Genomic DNA, 14,035 nt, shown 5'->3' with positions numbered 1-14,035 from the left:
TACTAGAAAGATGCTGGGGGAATGGCCCACTAATGACTCATTTCTAATCCTCTCCTCAGCCAATGCTAAGTTTTCCCCACTAACAGAAAAAAAAAAAACCCACAACTTACATTGCATAGAAAACTATTCCTTCCTACATTAATCCAGTTCATGCTCTGCCAAAGTAAACACTTAACCCTTCATTCCAACGACATTTAAAAAACTAATCAAGGTATATTGTTGTGACAGAATCATTAAATTTTTTCCCATACTAAAAAGAAGGAAAAAAAAAAGTCCACACAAGCATGAACACCTCCTGAACAGTGTCTAGGGATTTACTATTTTTCAATTGAACTGCAAATTATGACACTATCACAACAATCAGGATAAAACCAAAACAAAGCCTTCATTTCTAGCACCTTAATTACTAAAAAGCAGCTTACCGTGGTATCTGAAGCCTCAGACTGCACATCAATGTTTAGCGATGTGCTCTCACCTACAGAACCAGATCCCACAGCTGAATCTATAGTCCGAACATCATCCTCCTCATTTTGTCTAGCCTGAAATATTTCATTGGCATAAATCAAAAGCCATATAAGGGGGCAGTAAAAAGGAATTACGAAAGGCACTACATATCAAAACCAACACCCCCAGTAGCACCATGAAAACATCAATGCTCAACTCCTAAAAACGCTTACAGTGCAGAAATAAATATATTATGTTCTCAAACTTACAAGCATCTTTTGCAAAAATTTCAGATAGGATTTCTCCTGCTCTTTAAGGTGATCTATAAGGTGTGATAAACGCTCAACATTGGCCGATCTTTCATTTTTCTCTACAAGATCATCCCGCATGGAGCTGGCCTTAGCAATATAGTCGCGAATTTGAACTAGTCTGCTCACAATCTGTAAAGACACTGAAATTACTGAATGCATTCAGCTACAGCTTTAACGTATTTAATGCACAAGAAATGGTGATAGCAAAGTAGTAATTCAAGGGATGACATACTAGCACTTTCAATCCTATAAGCACACATCTGCAAGTGGTTAGAAGTCAATAGCCTTGATAAGGACAGATTTATGCATGAGTGAAGCTGCAAGACTGAAGCACGGGGCTTCTTGTCAACATAGGTTAAAACAGAATTGAGCTCATTAACATGAAAATATTAAGCTGTGGGAGTATTTTTTGGAACTGTATAAAAAGACAACAAACCTTTAAGATTAAAATTAATACTGTTTCTGTTATCAATAAGAAAATTTCTAAGGAACAATAAATTATTATGTTTGGGTTCACTTTTTCCTCAACTTGCCTTTTAGAAAAGTGGGAAGACTTAAGTCTTTCCAATAAAGATTTGACAGTTATACTTTCCGGAAATTTAAAAATATGCACTGAGAAGTAATAAGGTAATTAAAACCTGAGAGTCAATATTCTGCAGACTTTACAAGCTATGTAAATACCTGGCTACTATCCATAGCTGGTTCTCCCCCTCCATCTTCTTGAGCAGAGACTTGACAATTTTGCAAGAAATCCTTGCTCAGAGCAGCACCAAACAACTCTTTACGTTGGACTGACACCCCACTTTCCTTTTTTTGGGAACATGAGGCAGGATCTTTGCTCTTGTTAGTGTTTATCTGCAGTGACAGGAAGTTGAATGGTTTTTTGTTTTCATTAAGTTGACGTTTGTTGTTAGCAGCTGTTGCCCTGCCTTGAGAATCACTTCCAATGCTTCTCTATGAACAAACAAACAAACAAGAACAGTTGTTTTATTTTTTTCCCTCCAACATATTATCAACACTGATTTGTTTCATTGTTTGAATTGTCAGTTCTGCAGCATTATTAGACTGATTTTGAAGTTACCTTATTAGCCACTAACTAGCCAAAAGGTAGGTAAACACAGTGCAGGTGATTTTTTGCCATATAGTTTTCAGAAAGCAAGCCCACCTTCCAAGAACAGCTAAAAGGTTTTGCAGTTCCTCAGAGCTTAAGTCCTCATCTTTGCTGTGACCTCCACCTTTACTATAGTGAAAGGCATCCTACTTCTCCAGGTACATTTGAGAGAAGAATAGTAATAAAAGAACAACATAATCACTTTGAGAATATGATACCTCATACTTCAGCTTTTCTTTAGAACCTTCTGAATAGCAACTTGTTGTCCTAATACACAGTTCTGGAGGAAGTTATGCCCAGTCTTTATATTCCCAGTCAAAGCAATGAACCACCTTTGAAAGAATCTTCACAACCCAAACAAGTTAACAACAAACCGGCAAAGATTAACAAACCTCTATTCTGAAACTGTTAGCACAAATGTATGCCTTGTTACCAAATCATTAATCCCTCACACTTGTCATTGTTCTGGACAAAGGAAGGATGAACATGCCACTTTCCCAAGGAAGCAGTTATTGCTCAAGTGCTCATGCCATACATTCCTCTACACTTTACTGAGGAGCAGTTATTAAAGCTACTCTTCTGCTCAATCCACATGGATAACATGTTCAAAATCGCAAACCGGCACTTCAGGAACAGACTTTCAAAATCAGGTAACAGATATTCTCAAGTGGCAGACAATTATGATGAGTAATACTGATTTGAGGACACAGGGATTTCTTAACAACTGAGAGGAAGAAAGTGAAGACAGTGTACCCTCAAGTACAGGAAAGCCATGCTTCTGAACTTTCCACAATTTTCTTAAGCTCAAAACCAGAATTTTGATTTGGCTCCCGTGATGCCTATAAGCTTTTTTAAAATCTTAATTGCTTGAGAAAGCTCATTCATCTGTCAAGTTATCAAGAAATAGCTGAATAAATTTCGGTCACATTTATAGTGGGATCTAGTATTCACACCAACCTGATCCAGATCACTGAAGTTTATTCTTTGTTTAAGCCTTTCTAGCTCAGCCTGCTCCGGAACAGACATCTGGGTCATGTATCGAGCATGAGGAAAACTATGAGGAGTTCTGGTCTTTCGTCGTCCTATTCCAGGTGAGGATTCTGGAGATATATCATTAGTAAGCCTTGTTTCAGCTTCCCCACCAAGCTTTTTCTTGTTTTTTTCTGAAGATCTGTTTGCTTTCTTCTGTTGACTTCCCCAGTCCTTAAGGAGGAGAATGAAGAAAAAAGGTTGTATTTATTATCCACACAGATACAAAAGTAGATGTTTTAATTCAGTCAAAGAAATTTTACTTCCATTTTAGAAGTAAAAAGCAGTATCCAAATATGCACTGAGTTTTCTAGAGCAAATGTCACATTACAAAAAATCCACTGCAGAAATTAAAAATAGCTTTTCAGGAAATTTTAAACCCATTTGCTCATATAATGCATTAATTTCAAAGGAACCTAAAACTGTATTTCTCTTCTTTGCTGAAGGCTTTTCAGCAGTTAAGAACTTTTAAAATTAGAGTTTTCACTTTCATGACACCTACAATGCTTTTGTGTCTAGCTACTTTTTTTTTTTTTAATCCAAAACACTTCCCATCTGCAGACTTCACAACCTCTGAATTACACTCATTGCTTGCTAACATCTACTTCAATTATTTCTACTGGTTTTGTGGATACTTACCTGTAAAGCTGTACTGACAAGGCTTAGGGTTTTGCATTGTTTGCTGTCTACCTGGTAATTAACATACATCATAAAAAAGGAACCAAAAGATAAGATTAATTATACCGTGTTGTTCAGCCGGTCATCAAAGCTGTCATTGCTCCAGCTAGGCAAGTCTTGATCATTCATGCCTTCTTCAAAGGGACCACCTCCTGTTGCCATGACAAGCAATCAATAAAAAGAATCTAAAAAAAATAGCTGAAAGAAACAGGCTGTATTAAAATCAGTTTATGTCGAATATTTTAAAGATTCATAATCTGAAATGACTACTACATTTTCACCATAAAATGCAAACACAAAGCGGTTTTAGGAAACTAAAACCCATGTTTACTGAACTCTGTTACTAAAAATGTAACAACGAGAAGAACACAAGATAGGAGGTAAGACACACCCCCCCAACTACTTCTTGTTTAATTTTTAATGCCACTTTTTTTTTTTCTTTTTCTTTTTTTTTTTTTTTTTCCTTTTTAATCCCTGCTCTTAGAAAGTAAATAATTTTTTCTTTGGAGGCTCTCAGTGTTCCTCACTTCAAAACACACTATGCAGTGCTTGGAAAGACTGCTCTGTGATTCACAAAGCCTGCACTTTCAGGTCCAGGGTGATGCCTATTCAATACAGTAAGTGATTTTGGAGATCTAATATGTCAAACATTCACATTTATTACAATATTTAGATACTGACAACAGATCACTGAAGGGGATACCTGGTACAATACACAGAAAATAGATATCGATTAAAGGATTTTTACTTTCTTTACTACAGATTAAGTCTTTAAAGCAGTGAATGCCACACCACTTACATTATAGTTTCTAGCAAAACCAAAATAATTTGTTTCCTAGAGCCCTGCTGCTCTCTAATCGGATCATTCCGTGCAGTATAAAGTCATCTACATGTTAAAAGTTTTTATCTTCACTTGTAGTTTTGACTCTAGTGATATAAAAGTTGTTAAAGCTGAAAGATAGAAACAAAGTACTCCTTTATAGCAGTAAAATTAGATTAGCCTGTTAAAAAAGCTGAAGAACACATAACTGTACATACTTTTGGGCAGCAATAAAAATTGTTTAGCTTAAGTGCTACTGGCACAGTTCCACTGCACAAAGCTACCAACTTTTTCTTTATAACTGCGATGAAGTTCCATTGCAGATGTAGAAGAAAAACAGTTTTGCAGATAATTACTTTTTCCAGCTAGTTTTAACTGCTGTGTTAAGACACGATCCTAACTTTATCTTCAACAGAAACAAAAAAAACACTAAAAGGACAAATTATTTCTAAATATTTTACTGCAACCTACCTACTATTAATTTTCTCACCAATACTTCACACAGTGCAGGTGAAGAAATCACCTAAAACTCAAGATTAAGAAGTATCTAAGAAGGTTTCTTTTTCTAATCAGTTCCAGAAAAAAAAAATACCGAAGTTTAAAAGCTGTACTATTACACTTATAGTAGTCAATTACAGCCTCCTCAGTAGGTTCATTTGCACAAAGCAGTACTTTTGTGCAAACACAGCCTTGTTATTATATCATGAAGGAAATGGGATTTATTGATTATGCTCATTATACCATAACCACATCTCTACTCAGCAGCATACCAACCTAAGTCACATTAACACTGTTACAAGTAATTCCGCTTTTGCATCTCACAATCATAACACAGGTATAATTCAGTGCCTGCGACTTTGTGAACTGGCAGATCTGTGCCCTACAGTTCTTGCACATTTGTTCATACTCCCTTCTTTGTCTCAAGAGAAGTGTCCAGTAGGCCATGGAATCAGAAGGTACCATCTATGTGAACTAGCTAGGCAAAAAAACAAAATTAAACAAAACCAAAACCCACACACACAACACAAGAAAACCCACCCTCAAACAAACAAACCAACCAAAAAACCCACACAGGTGAGTTCTCAACTGGATAAGCTCCCTGATCTGGCTAAACCTATGACTAAATAAGAAATACCTGTAAGCTCAAGGAAGGCAAATAAAAGCCATGTCATCAGGAGGTGCAAAATCCAGAGAGATCAACTGTAAAACCATACCTCCTGTGCAACTTCCACTCAGGTGAACTGTCAGATTTATTTAGAAAATAACACAATGCCCTTTCACATTATCTTTGTTTTCATGCAGAAGCACAAGCATTCCATGAAAAGTTCACAGGGAAGCTTTCCTGACAACTCCATGTTAATCTGACAAGCACTCAAACAAACAGTTATCAGAGTTTAGCTTATTTTAGAAAACACTTATGTTTTGCAATAACTTCAGTTACAGATACTCTTCAGCTTTGTAGATGTGTGAGCCCCAACATTTCAACTGGCACTCTATCCTGACCTATGCTACTAAGCATAATAAGTTCATCTTGACAAGATTAGAGGCCATCTGGGTTTACAGCCCAACTCAGTAAGCTGTTTCCTCATCATGTTATGTAATTCTACTGAGATCACAGCAAAATGTTTTTTTCCCCTACCTTCCATTGTAAAAAAAAAAAAAGAAAAAAGAAAAAAAAAGAAAAAAAAAAAAAGAGGCAGTATTCATCTTTACATAATTCATATAACTATTCACATAACTATTTGTAGTTTTTCCTTACTTTCCATTATACCAGCTATTTCCAGAAGAAATCCTCTAATAAAAGCTTTGGTATCCTCCCATTACGCTATTTCTGCATGCAGCAACCTATTAGCAATCTGAACTTCCTGCACATTAGAGAATCTGTATAAAGGCTCTATTTGAGCACATGCATACTGCCTTACAACATTAGCTACGAACTCGAAAAAAATACTTTCAAGTTTATTTTCTACAGAATAAGGTAACATGTAGCATTACAGTCAAAACATGGAAGATTCAGTCAAAACACGTTTCGTACATGTAACAGCAATATGCAAACTGCTCAAAAGTATCCCTAGGAAACATGGTAACAAATCAAAGACATCTATATTTTAAATGGCTCTTTTCTACAGCAGAATTGTTTCTGACATTTTTCCCTAGAGTATTCACATGAACTGCAAGAGCTCTGAAGAGCACTTAACTCTGCACGTAGGAACTTTTGAAAATTAAATGGAAAACAAAAAGTTGTAAAAAGCCAACATAGAGCCATAAAGACTAAAAATGGGATCAAACTTCTCTTTAAGTTTAGGGTTTTAGGGCACACACTCCCCACTGAGCATTAATTTAGCATTAACGCATTAAATATCTACATGGTATTGCGAAACATTAAAAAAAAATCATCAAACAGGAGCAGACAACGAAGCAAGTCCTCTCCTGTTGCACCGGACAGTCCTCACACGAGCTAGGCGCTAAGAGAAACCCAAACGCAAAGGCCCGGCCCAAGGGAGGGATGCCCAGCACTAGCAGCCTGCAGAGCCGGGACCGAGCCTCGCACCTCTGCCCTTCCCGCCGCCCCGCAGCCTGCCGGCCCGACCTGACCCACTCACCCGGCGGGTCTCGTCGCCGCCAACGGGGCCGACAGATTGAGAGATCCCCCGGCGGCTCTGCCCGCCGAGCTGCTGTGTGAGGCAGGCGGGGCGCTGCCCGGGCCGGAGCGGTCGGGAGGCGCTCAGAGAGCCCGCTCCTTCACGGCGCCAAAGCCCGGCAACCGGAGAATGGGGGTAGGCGGGCTCTGCTCGAAGCGCCTCAGGCAAAAGCGCGGGCGTCTCCTTGGAGAGCGGGTAACGCGCTTTTCCCCGGGGCGGCGGGGAGCGACCCGCTCAACCTGCTGGCACCTCAAGACTTCCCTGGGCCCACCGGTCCCGGCCCCCTCCTGCCCATCAGCGAGCCTAATCCACTCTCCTCAGCGGCCGGGTGCCCAACCCCGCGGGCCTGCAGGGGCGCAAAGGCCGAGCCAGGCGGCCCTGCCCCACCGGCGGCGGCCCCCGCCTCTCCCGCGCTCCGCCGCCTGAGGAAGAAGGGGCAGCCCGCCGCGCGAGGGGGCAGAGAGGGCGGCTCACCCCGCGGCAGAGGGGAGGTCACCCAGGCCCAGTTTCTCCTCCACCGCCGTTCGCTACTCGCGAGGCCTGGCGCTGCCCGGCCGAGCGTTTCGCCTTCCGGCAGCGGAGAAGAGCCGCGGCCTTGCTTCGCTCAGCGCCGCGAAACAGGGCTGGCGAAAGGACTTACAGCCCGCCCTCAACCACCACCGCCATCTTGGCCACCACTCCGCCAGGGGTGCGGAAGGCGGACCGCAGCGGACGGATACACACCGTTACCTAGTAACCTCCGCCCGGCGATGCCCTTCCGCGCCGCGCGAGCACCGCCCGCCTCGGGCCACGTAACTCCGAGGGCGGCCCTTCCCGCGCTTCTCGGCGCGCGCGCTGTCAGGGGCGCTGGAAACTGCAAGTCCCAGCGTGCAGCGCGCGAGAAGAGGGTTGGCGCCTCCCGCGGCCGGGCGGTGGCAGCGAAGCGTCGGGAGCCTTGGGGCTGTAAAATGAAATACGGAGCCGCTGATGAAGACTGTAAGTGACGTGAGCTGACTGGAAGAGTAGTCGAGTCACGTCAAAACCCTGAGCGTGGGCGGGGATCAGATGCTGTGCCCGTTTGGGGCAGTGCCGGCTCGCTGTGTGGGCGTTTGGGCTCAGCCGAGAACTCGCAGCTGAAAATGCGGCGGTGGAAAGGTGGAAAGCGTTGTAGTCTGTTCAACTCTTTTTTTTCTACTTTTTCCTGCTTAGCAACTTGCTTTAGGAATTAGAGTTTACAGATCTGAATTCTCGAAACTTTCCTTTTGAAAAAAAGTACGGAAAAAGGAAATAGGATTTGGGTATTAGTCGTGCTGTGCTTTGCTCTCATGCTCTGATCACCCAGTTGTTCCAGGCAGATAAACTTGTCTTTAGCAGAAGTTCTTTGTAACCTCATCTGGGTGTCCTGCTCTGGCAGGGGGATTGGACTAGATGATCTTTCAAGATCCCTTCCGATCCCTAACATCCTGTGATTCTTGTTGCTGGTGCTTTGCAGAGCTGGGCTTGCACTGTATACTCAGATTTATTTTTCAGTAAAGCTGGTATCATTTATATTTCTCTCATTTGAGGGGGCTCTCCCTCATTGTCAGGATGGGAAAAAAGAGTTATCATTTTCAGCATTTCCATCACACGGAGTTTCTAAAGCAGAAGCATGGAATATTTACCTCGGCCTTGTGGTTCGCCCTGGGCAAGAAACGTTCTACTGGTGTTATGTGGAAATTTAGTTAACCCCCCGTCTCTCCTGTATTAGTACTTATACCAATGTATTTTGCTCCACCAAAAAATAAATGATGCGTTAAACTTTTTCAATGACACATTAATTTATCTGTAATTTAGAAAAGGAACTAAATTGTTGGAAAACCTGTGAAATAGAAATGTTTCTAATAAAAACATTGTTGTTTTCTCCAGCAGATGCCCCTGTATCAAAGGAATGTATGGACAATGTGCAGTGGATGAAAGAGGTGAGTATAAAACTGCCTGTTGTAGCAGCATTTTTCTCCTGTTTCTACCATGGGCTACGCAACTCTAAATCCATAACTGAAATCACTTTTAAAAGAATCTGCAGCAACTCGATGGAAGCTCTCTATGTGATGGATATATATTCTTCATCTGTATTGTAATTCTGCAGCTAATAAAGAAGTTCATCCTGGCTTCAGATACCATGTCTGGATATTCAGCACAATATTGGCAATATTGCTGTTGGCAAGACACTTTTTATTGTCACAGTGGCATTACCTCCCACTGCCCAGCAGGGGGAGGCAGAATTTAAGAAAAAATAATGCCTTAATACAATTACTATCATTTTTGTTGCTGTGGTTTATTCTTAAAATACAGCACCCGCATTTCTGTTGCTTGCTGCGGGAAAAACAAAAACACCTCTACGACAACAACAAAACAAACAAACAAAACAACCCACAAAACAAAAACCCCCCAAACCCACAAAACAAAACCAAACAAACCCAACAACTTGCATAAAAATAAAGTACACTGTTAAGGAAAAACAATGAATTAAATAAATTTTAGTATGTTTTAGTAACAAGGTCTTTACTGTAGTCCTCTGTAAGTCATAACTGCGTATTTTCCTTAGCACGGGATGTCCTATATTGGTAGTATCCTTCTTAGGAGCTTACAGCATCATTATTCTGATTCCTGCTTAATATTTGCAGGATGATTTTTCATTTTTCTCTTCTTTTTGTTTTCGGTTCCTCTTCTGGAATTGGGTGCAGACTTGTTTGTTTGTTTAAAAAGTGGTCCAAAGAAATAAAACAGTAGCAGCTCCTCAGAGCTGTTTGTCACTGAGGATGTGGCCTGAAAAAAGATACAGTAAGAACTAAGGAACCATGGATTGCACTGCAAGAAGTGTTATTTCCAGTAGGTGGTTCTCCACTACTATTATAAAATAACATTTCAGGGTTTGGCAATGTCTGTAAGCCAAAACTAATATGGCTTAAAAAATGTCTTTTTAATTAAAAAAAACAAAACCTTTTTTGGGGGAAGTCCTATATTGACACTAATGAGACACCAGAAGTGCTTCCATCAGCAGACATGCTAATGAATGCACCCTCACAGAAACTGAATGGATTATCTTTGAGATAACCCAATTTAATTAGGTCTGAAAACTATGTCAGAGACGTGATGATTTTTTCCTTGCGCACCTGCTGGCTGTATCTTGTTAATTTTACTTTATTATTCCAGAGTGAAAAGGAAGAAAGCAAATAAAATGCAGGCATGTAAGGACTAGGGACATAAAGTCGTGAAAGAATAAAGTTTTACTGAGGCAGAGGAGATGTGAGGAGTGGTTAGGGAGAGAAATCTTTAAAGGCCTTGAAACAAAGACAGCAATTAGTAGGGCGTTCAGTTCAAGTAGTAATGGTCCACTTTTTCGCTGATGTGACAAAGAGGTTTTTGCTGCAAAAATGAAACTGGCCAAAAATTATTGGTCTACCATAATATGGCTACACGATCACTATCAGGCTATTATACTAGAAGCAGTTTTTCTTTCTTTGTCTAATGTTAGATTTGAAAGATCTTTTAAGTGATTAACAAAGAGGTTTGAGTTGATTTGTACAGGAAAATAAAGTGCCCACTTATAGCTGTGTGGTTTGATAATAAATTAAGCAGGTGTAGGGCAGGGGCACAGGCATTTAAGACCCCAAAGTCAAGCATTAGGCTGGTCAGGGATTAGCCAGTTCATTACCTGTGAAGAAGACAGCAAATTTTGATGATCCATTCAGGCATAATAGCCATCAGAAGCAATAAAGGAGAGAGTAATTGTGTTATCAGTATTAGCTAACCTGGTCAGACCCTGGAAAAGCTCTTAAGTCTCAGATGAAGAATGGACAGGATCCCTATTGTAAACCTTCCCCACATCTGTAGGGGCGGGAAAACTAATACTGTTAAAACTGGTGTTATCTCATCAGTCTGTAGTATTTGCTATTATACACACTCAAGGTATTACATGCTAGTAAAATATTAGTGACTGGTATCAAACTTGGAGCTAAGAAGTGACAGGATGGAGCCATGAGGGATAACCTGGTTTTATTAAGCATGAGTATTTCACACAACCAAAACACATCAGGAGCAGCACTGCTGCCCTGCCTAGAAGTCTCAGGACCACATTTTTCTCATTGTCCCCTTTGAAGTCAGGGTCTGTTAAAGCCAATTTTGAAAATCATTTTAAAAGAGGTCTCTATAGCACAGAAGTTAGCAAAGTCATAAGTACTCTCTCACTCTTAAGAAATTAAGATCCAGTTTCTCAACCAACCTACAAATATGGTACTTAATCTGGATGTCCCTCTTCGTTTGTTGTTTAGTTCAACATTGTATTGATGTACTCTTAGGTAGTCTCATCTATTTAACTTTTTTTCTATTTCCAGTCATTCCTGCATATTCATAATGTAAGTGCTTTCTCTACACTGTATTTTAATACTTTGGAGCAAGCTTCTTGTATATAAATAAGGCAGTCAATGAAAGAGAATGCTGTCATTTAACTAAGTAAGGCTCATGTTAAACTGGTATAGATTATTCCAAAAGAATCTGAAATGCCAAATTGCTTCAGTGAGAAGGAACATTGAGAATCTATTAATGCAGAAATAAGTAAGACATTCTCCTTTTTTTTATATGTTTCTCCAAAGAAACATAAAATATTAACAGCTAATAAGTATATTTAACTTTCAAAAGCTTAGTGGATATGTTTTACAGCAGTCCAAACTGTTGACTAAAGCCAGTAAAGCTTTTTGACCATTTTATTATCATTTTATTATCTTGAATACGTGGGCCACCTCTTATGAAAATGTAGTTAAAGTGAACTCTTGAATGATCTAAAGTAACTCCACTCAAGCAGATAGAGCTGGACTTGCTTTCATGGGCAGCCTGCCCTGGAACGTTGGAAGCCATTTAACGTGTCAGTCAGCTACGCAAGCACCCATGGCATTTTGTGTGTGAAGCTCCTACACAATGCTTTTATTTGTGGAATAAGCTTACAATGGGAAGATATAATAGTATTCTCATAACTGGCATGTTGTCAATCACAATAACCACTTAACCAGATTTTCTTGTAAACGTACCATGCAATTCTTTAGTCAGTCTATAAAAAGTATAGACTTACTTTTGAGAAGGAGGCTTCCTTTAAAAACATGGACATACAGAAATTTTTAGTCATAAAGCTGAGTTGGGTTTATCTTTGATTCCATCTCTGGTCTGTTTCAGTAACAAAATATTATTATGGAAGTAGCACATTGCTACTACTTTAGATGTTAAAAAAATAAAAAAACCTCTAAAGTTAAGTTTCCTCAACATTAGTCAGGTTGGGATTTTGAGGCTTTTTTGTTGTTGTTGTTTTCTGGTGGTTGTTTTTTTGTTGTTGTGTTTGGGCTTTTTGTTTCTGTTTTTTTTCTCCTCAGAAAAAAAAAGTCTAGTATCTAAGTTGTGAAACCAAGCAGCATATTCCATTTGCAACTATTTTCAATTTAGTATTGTTACTGTTTAGCATATATGAGAGACCATTTAATTATCCTCTTGTTGGATATACAATGCTGAATGCATACTTTTAAATATGTGATTTCAGCCAATCCTAGAATGGAGTCTATTACATGTTTTCTGTTTCATCCTTAGCATTACATGAACTAGAACAATGCAGAGAAGAGCATAAACATTAATTTGTAATAAAGGGAATGACAGTACATTCTGACAAACAGCCATTTACCCCATTTTGTTGAGCCCCAAAGCTGAACCCAGTGACTACAGGTGAGGTCTCACAGGACTGGAGCAAAGGGGGAGAATCATCTCCCTCAACCTGCAGGTCACACTTCTTTTGATGCAGCCCAGGATATAATTGGTTTTCTTGGCTCTGAGACCACATTGCTGTCTTATATTCAGTTTTTCATCCACCAAGTCCTCTGCAGGGCTGCTCTCCATCGACTCATTGTGCAGCCCCTACCCATGTTTGGTATTACCCAAAGCTGTTGAACCTCTGTCAGGTAAAATACCTGGGAAGGCACGCAGCTGAGAGTGCTACCTCTTTCTTTTAGACATCCACAAAAGGTATAACATGGATTTAATAGAACTGACTGGTTTTGCCTTGCTTATAGGAAGTAATAAACATGATTTAGCATAGAAATGAGGAACAGCATTTTATCCTTATACATACTTTTGTCAAAAAACTGATCAAAGAGTAATTAATGATCTTTGCCATATTTTGCTTCACTCTTTGAGAACTCTCTCAAGAACAGCAAATTTGAATAACATCTGTGTGAACAGCCAGGTCTTTACTGACCACTTTAAGGTCTATGATATGTGTCAGTTTTCAGTATTGGATGTATCCAACAGGTCCGAGACAGACATCTCTTCCTTTTGTGCTTATATGACTTCCGTTTGTATGCTCGTTGAGATCCTTCTATTTACTATGTGTATTCTTGAAACATCATTCTGATGATGGGCAGCCTATAAACTTCTTGAATAACACGAATCTCTTACTTGATGCTGTATATAATTCTTGTTTAACTGAACCACAGCCATGTATTTTAGCCATCTAGTCTTTGTTTAAAGACTTCAAGTGATGGAGAATCTACTTGTAACCCTCAATGAAGTGTTTACATTATAACTCTGTGTTTAAAATACCATACCTTTTTTCCGCTTTCTAAATTCAGAGCCCGCCCACTAAGTAATGGTAATTTAAGAGCTAAGAGTCACTCTATGAACAGGTATCTCCCTTCTTGCAAAAATCATTAGCCATAGTAAGATACCCAGCAAAAATCATTTACTGAATGATTTTGAATTTTTGAATGATTCTTAGTGTAGGCTACTTGTGAGAAATTTATTGCAAGTATTAAATATTTGAAATTCAAAAATTGAAGTTAATTCATAATGTAATTAGTAAAAAGAAATACTGCCAGGTAAACAGGTTCCAAATAATATACCAGAAATTATTCAGAGGAATTGTGCTACAAGTATTAGTCTTCAAAAGGAAGTTGATCGTGTGAATATTTATATTGTGGAATATAAAGCTTTTGTTCTGTATTGCTTC

At 39.5% G+C, this 14,035-nt stretch overlaps 2 protein-coding genes across 60 annotated transcripts in view; one reads left to right on the top strand and one right to left on the bottom strand.

Moving 5' to 3' along the window:
- The window catches only part of PCM1 (pericentriolar material 1), a 47,277-nt gene extending 39,331 nt beyond the window's left edge, over positions 1–7,946 (bottom strand). For 17 of the 50 annotated variants that reach the window (XM_065061031.1, XM_065061037.1, XM_065061039.1 and 14 more), the window contains exons 1-6: positions 7,510–7,732; positions 3,640–3,771; positions 2,824–3,069; positions 1,437–1,709; positions 714–884; positions 423–539 (exon numbers count right to left, since the gene is read on the bottom strand). In XM_065061031.1, the coding sequence (XP_064917103.1) occupies positions 423–539; positions 714–884; positions 1,437–1,709; positions 2,824–3,069; positions 3,640–3,735 (903 nt within the window). In that variant the 5' untranslated portion in view covers positions 3,736–3,771; positions 7,510–7,732. Of the gene's footprint in view, positions 1–422; positions 540–713; positions 885–1,436; positions 1,710–2,823; positions 3,070–3,639; positions 3,772–4,372; positions 6,032–6,996; positions 7,226–7,509; positions 7,733–7,758 lie in introns of those variants that run through there. The other 33 variants (XM_065061062.1, XM_065061067.1, XM_065061072.1 and 30 more) reach the window with 17 other exon arrangements.
- The window catches only part of FGL1 (fibrinogen like 1), a 45,259-nt gene continuing 39,008 nt past the window's right edge, over positions 7,785–14,035 (top strand). For 2 of the 10 annotated variants that reach the window (XM_065061092.1, XM_021285880.2), the window contains exons 1-2: positions 7,785–8,010; positions 8,920–8,972. In XM_065061092.1, the coding sequence (XP_064917164.1) occupies positions 7,785–8,010; positions 8,920–8,972 (279 nt within the window). Of the gene's footprint in view, positions 8,170–8,919; positions 8,973–14,035 lie in introns of all 10 variants that reach the window. The other 8 variants (XM_021285879.2, XM_065061098.1, XM_021285878.2 and 5 more) reach the window with 8 other exon arrangements.

The sequence above is a fragment of the Columba livia genome, chromosome 4 (assembly GCF_036013475.1).
Source record: "Columba livia isolate bColLiv1 breed racing homer chromosome 4, bColLiv1.pat.W.v2, whole genome shotgun sequence".
NCBI classification, from domain to species: domain Eukaryota; kingdom Metazoa; phylum Chordata; class Aves; order Columbiformes; family Columbidae; genus Columba; species Columba livia.
This window is presented reverse-complemented; position numbering and strand designations above follow the sequence as displayed.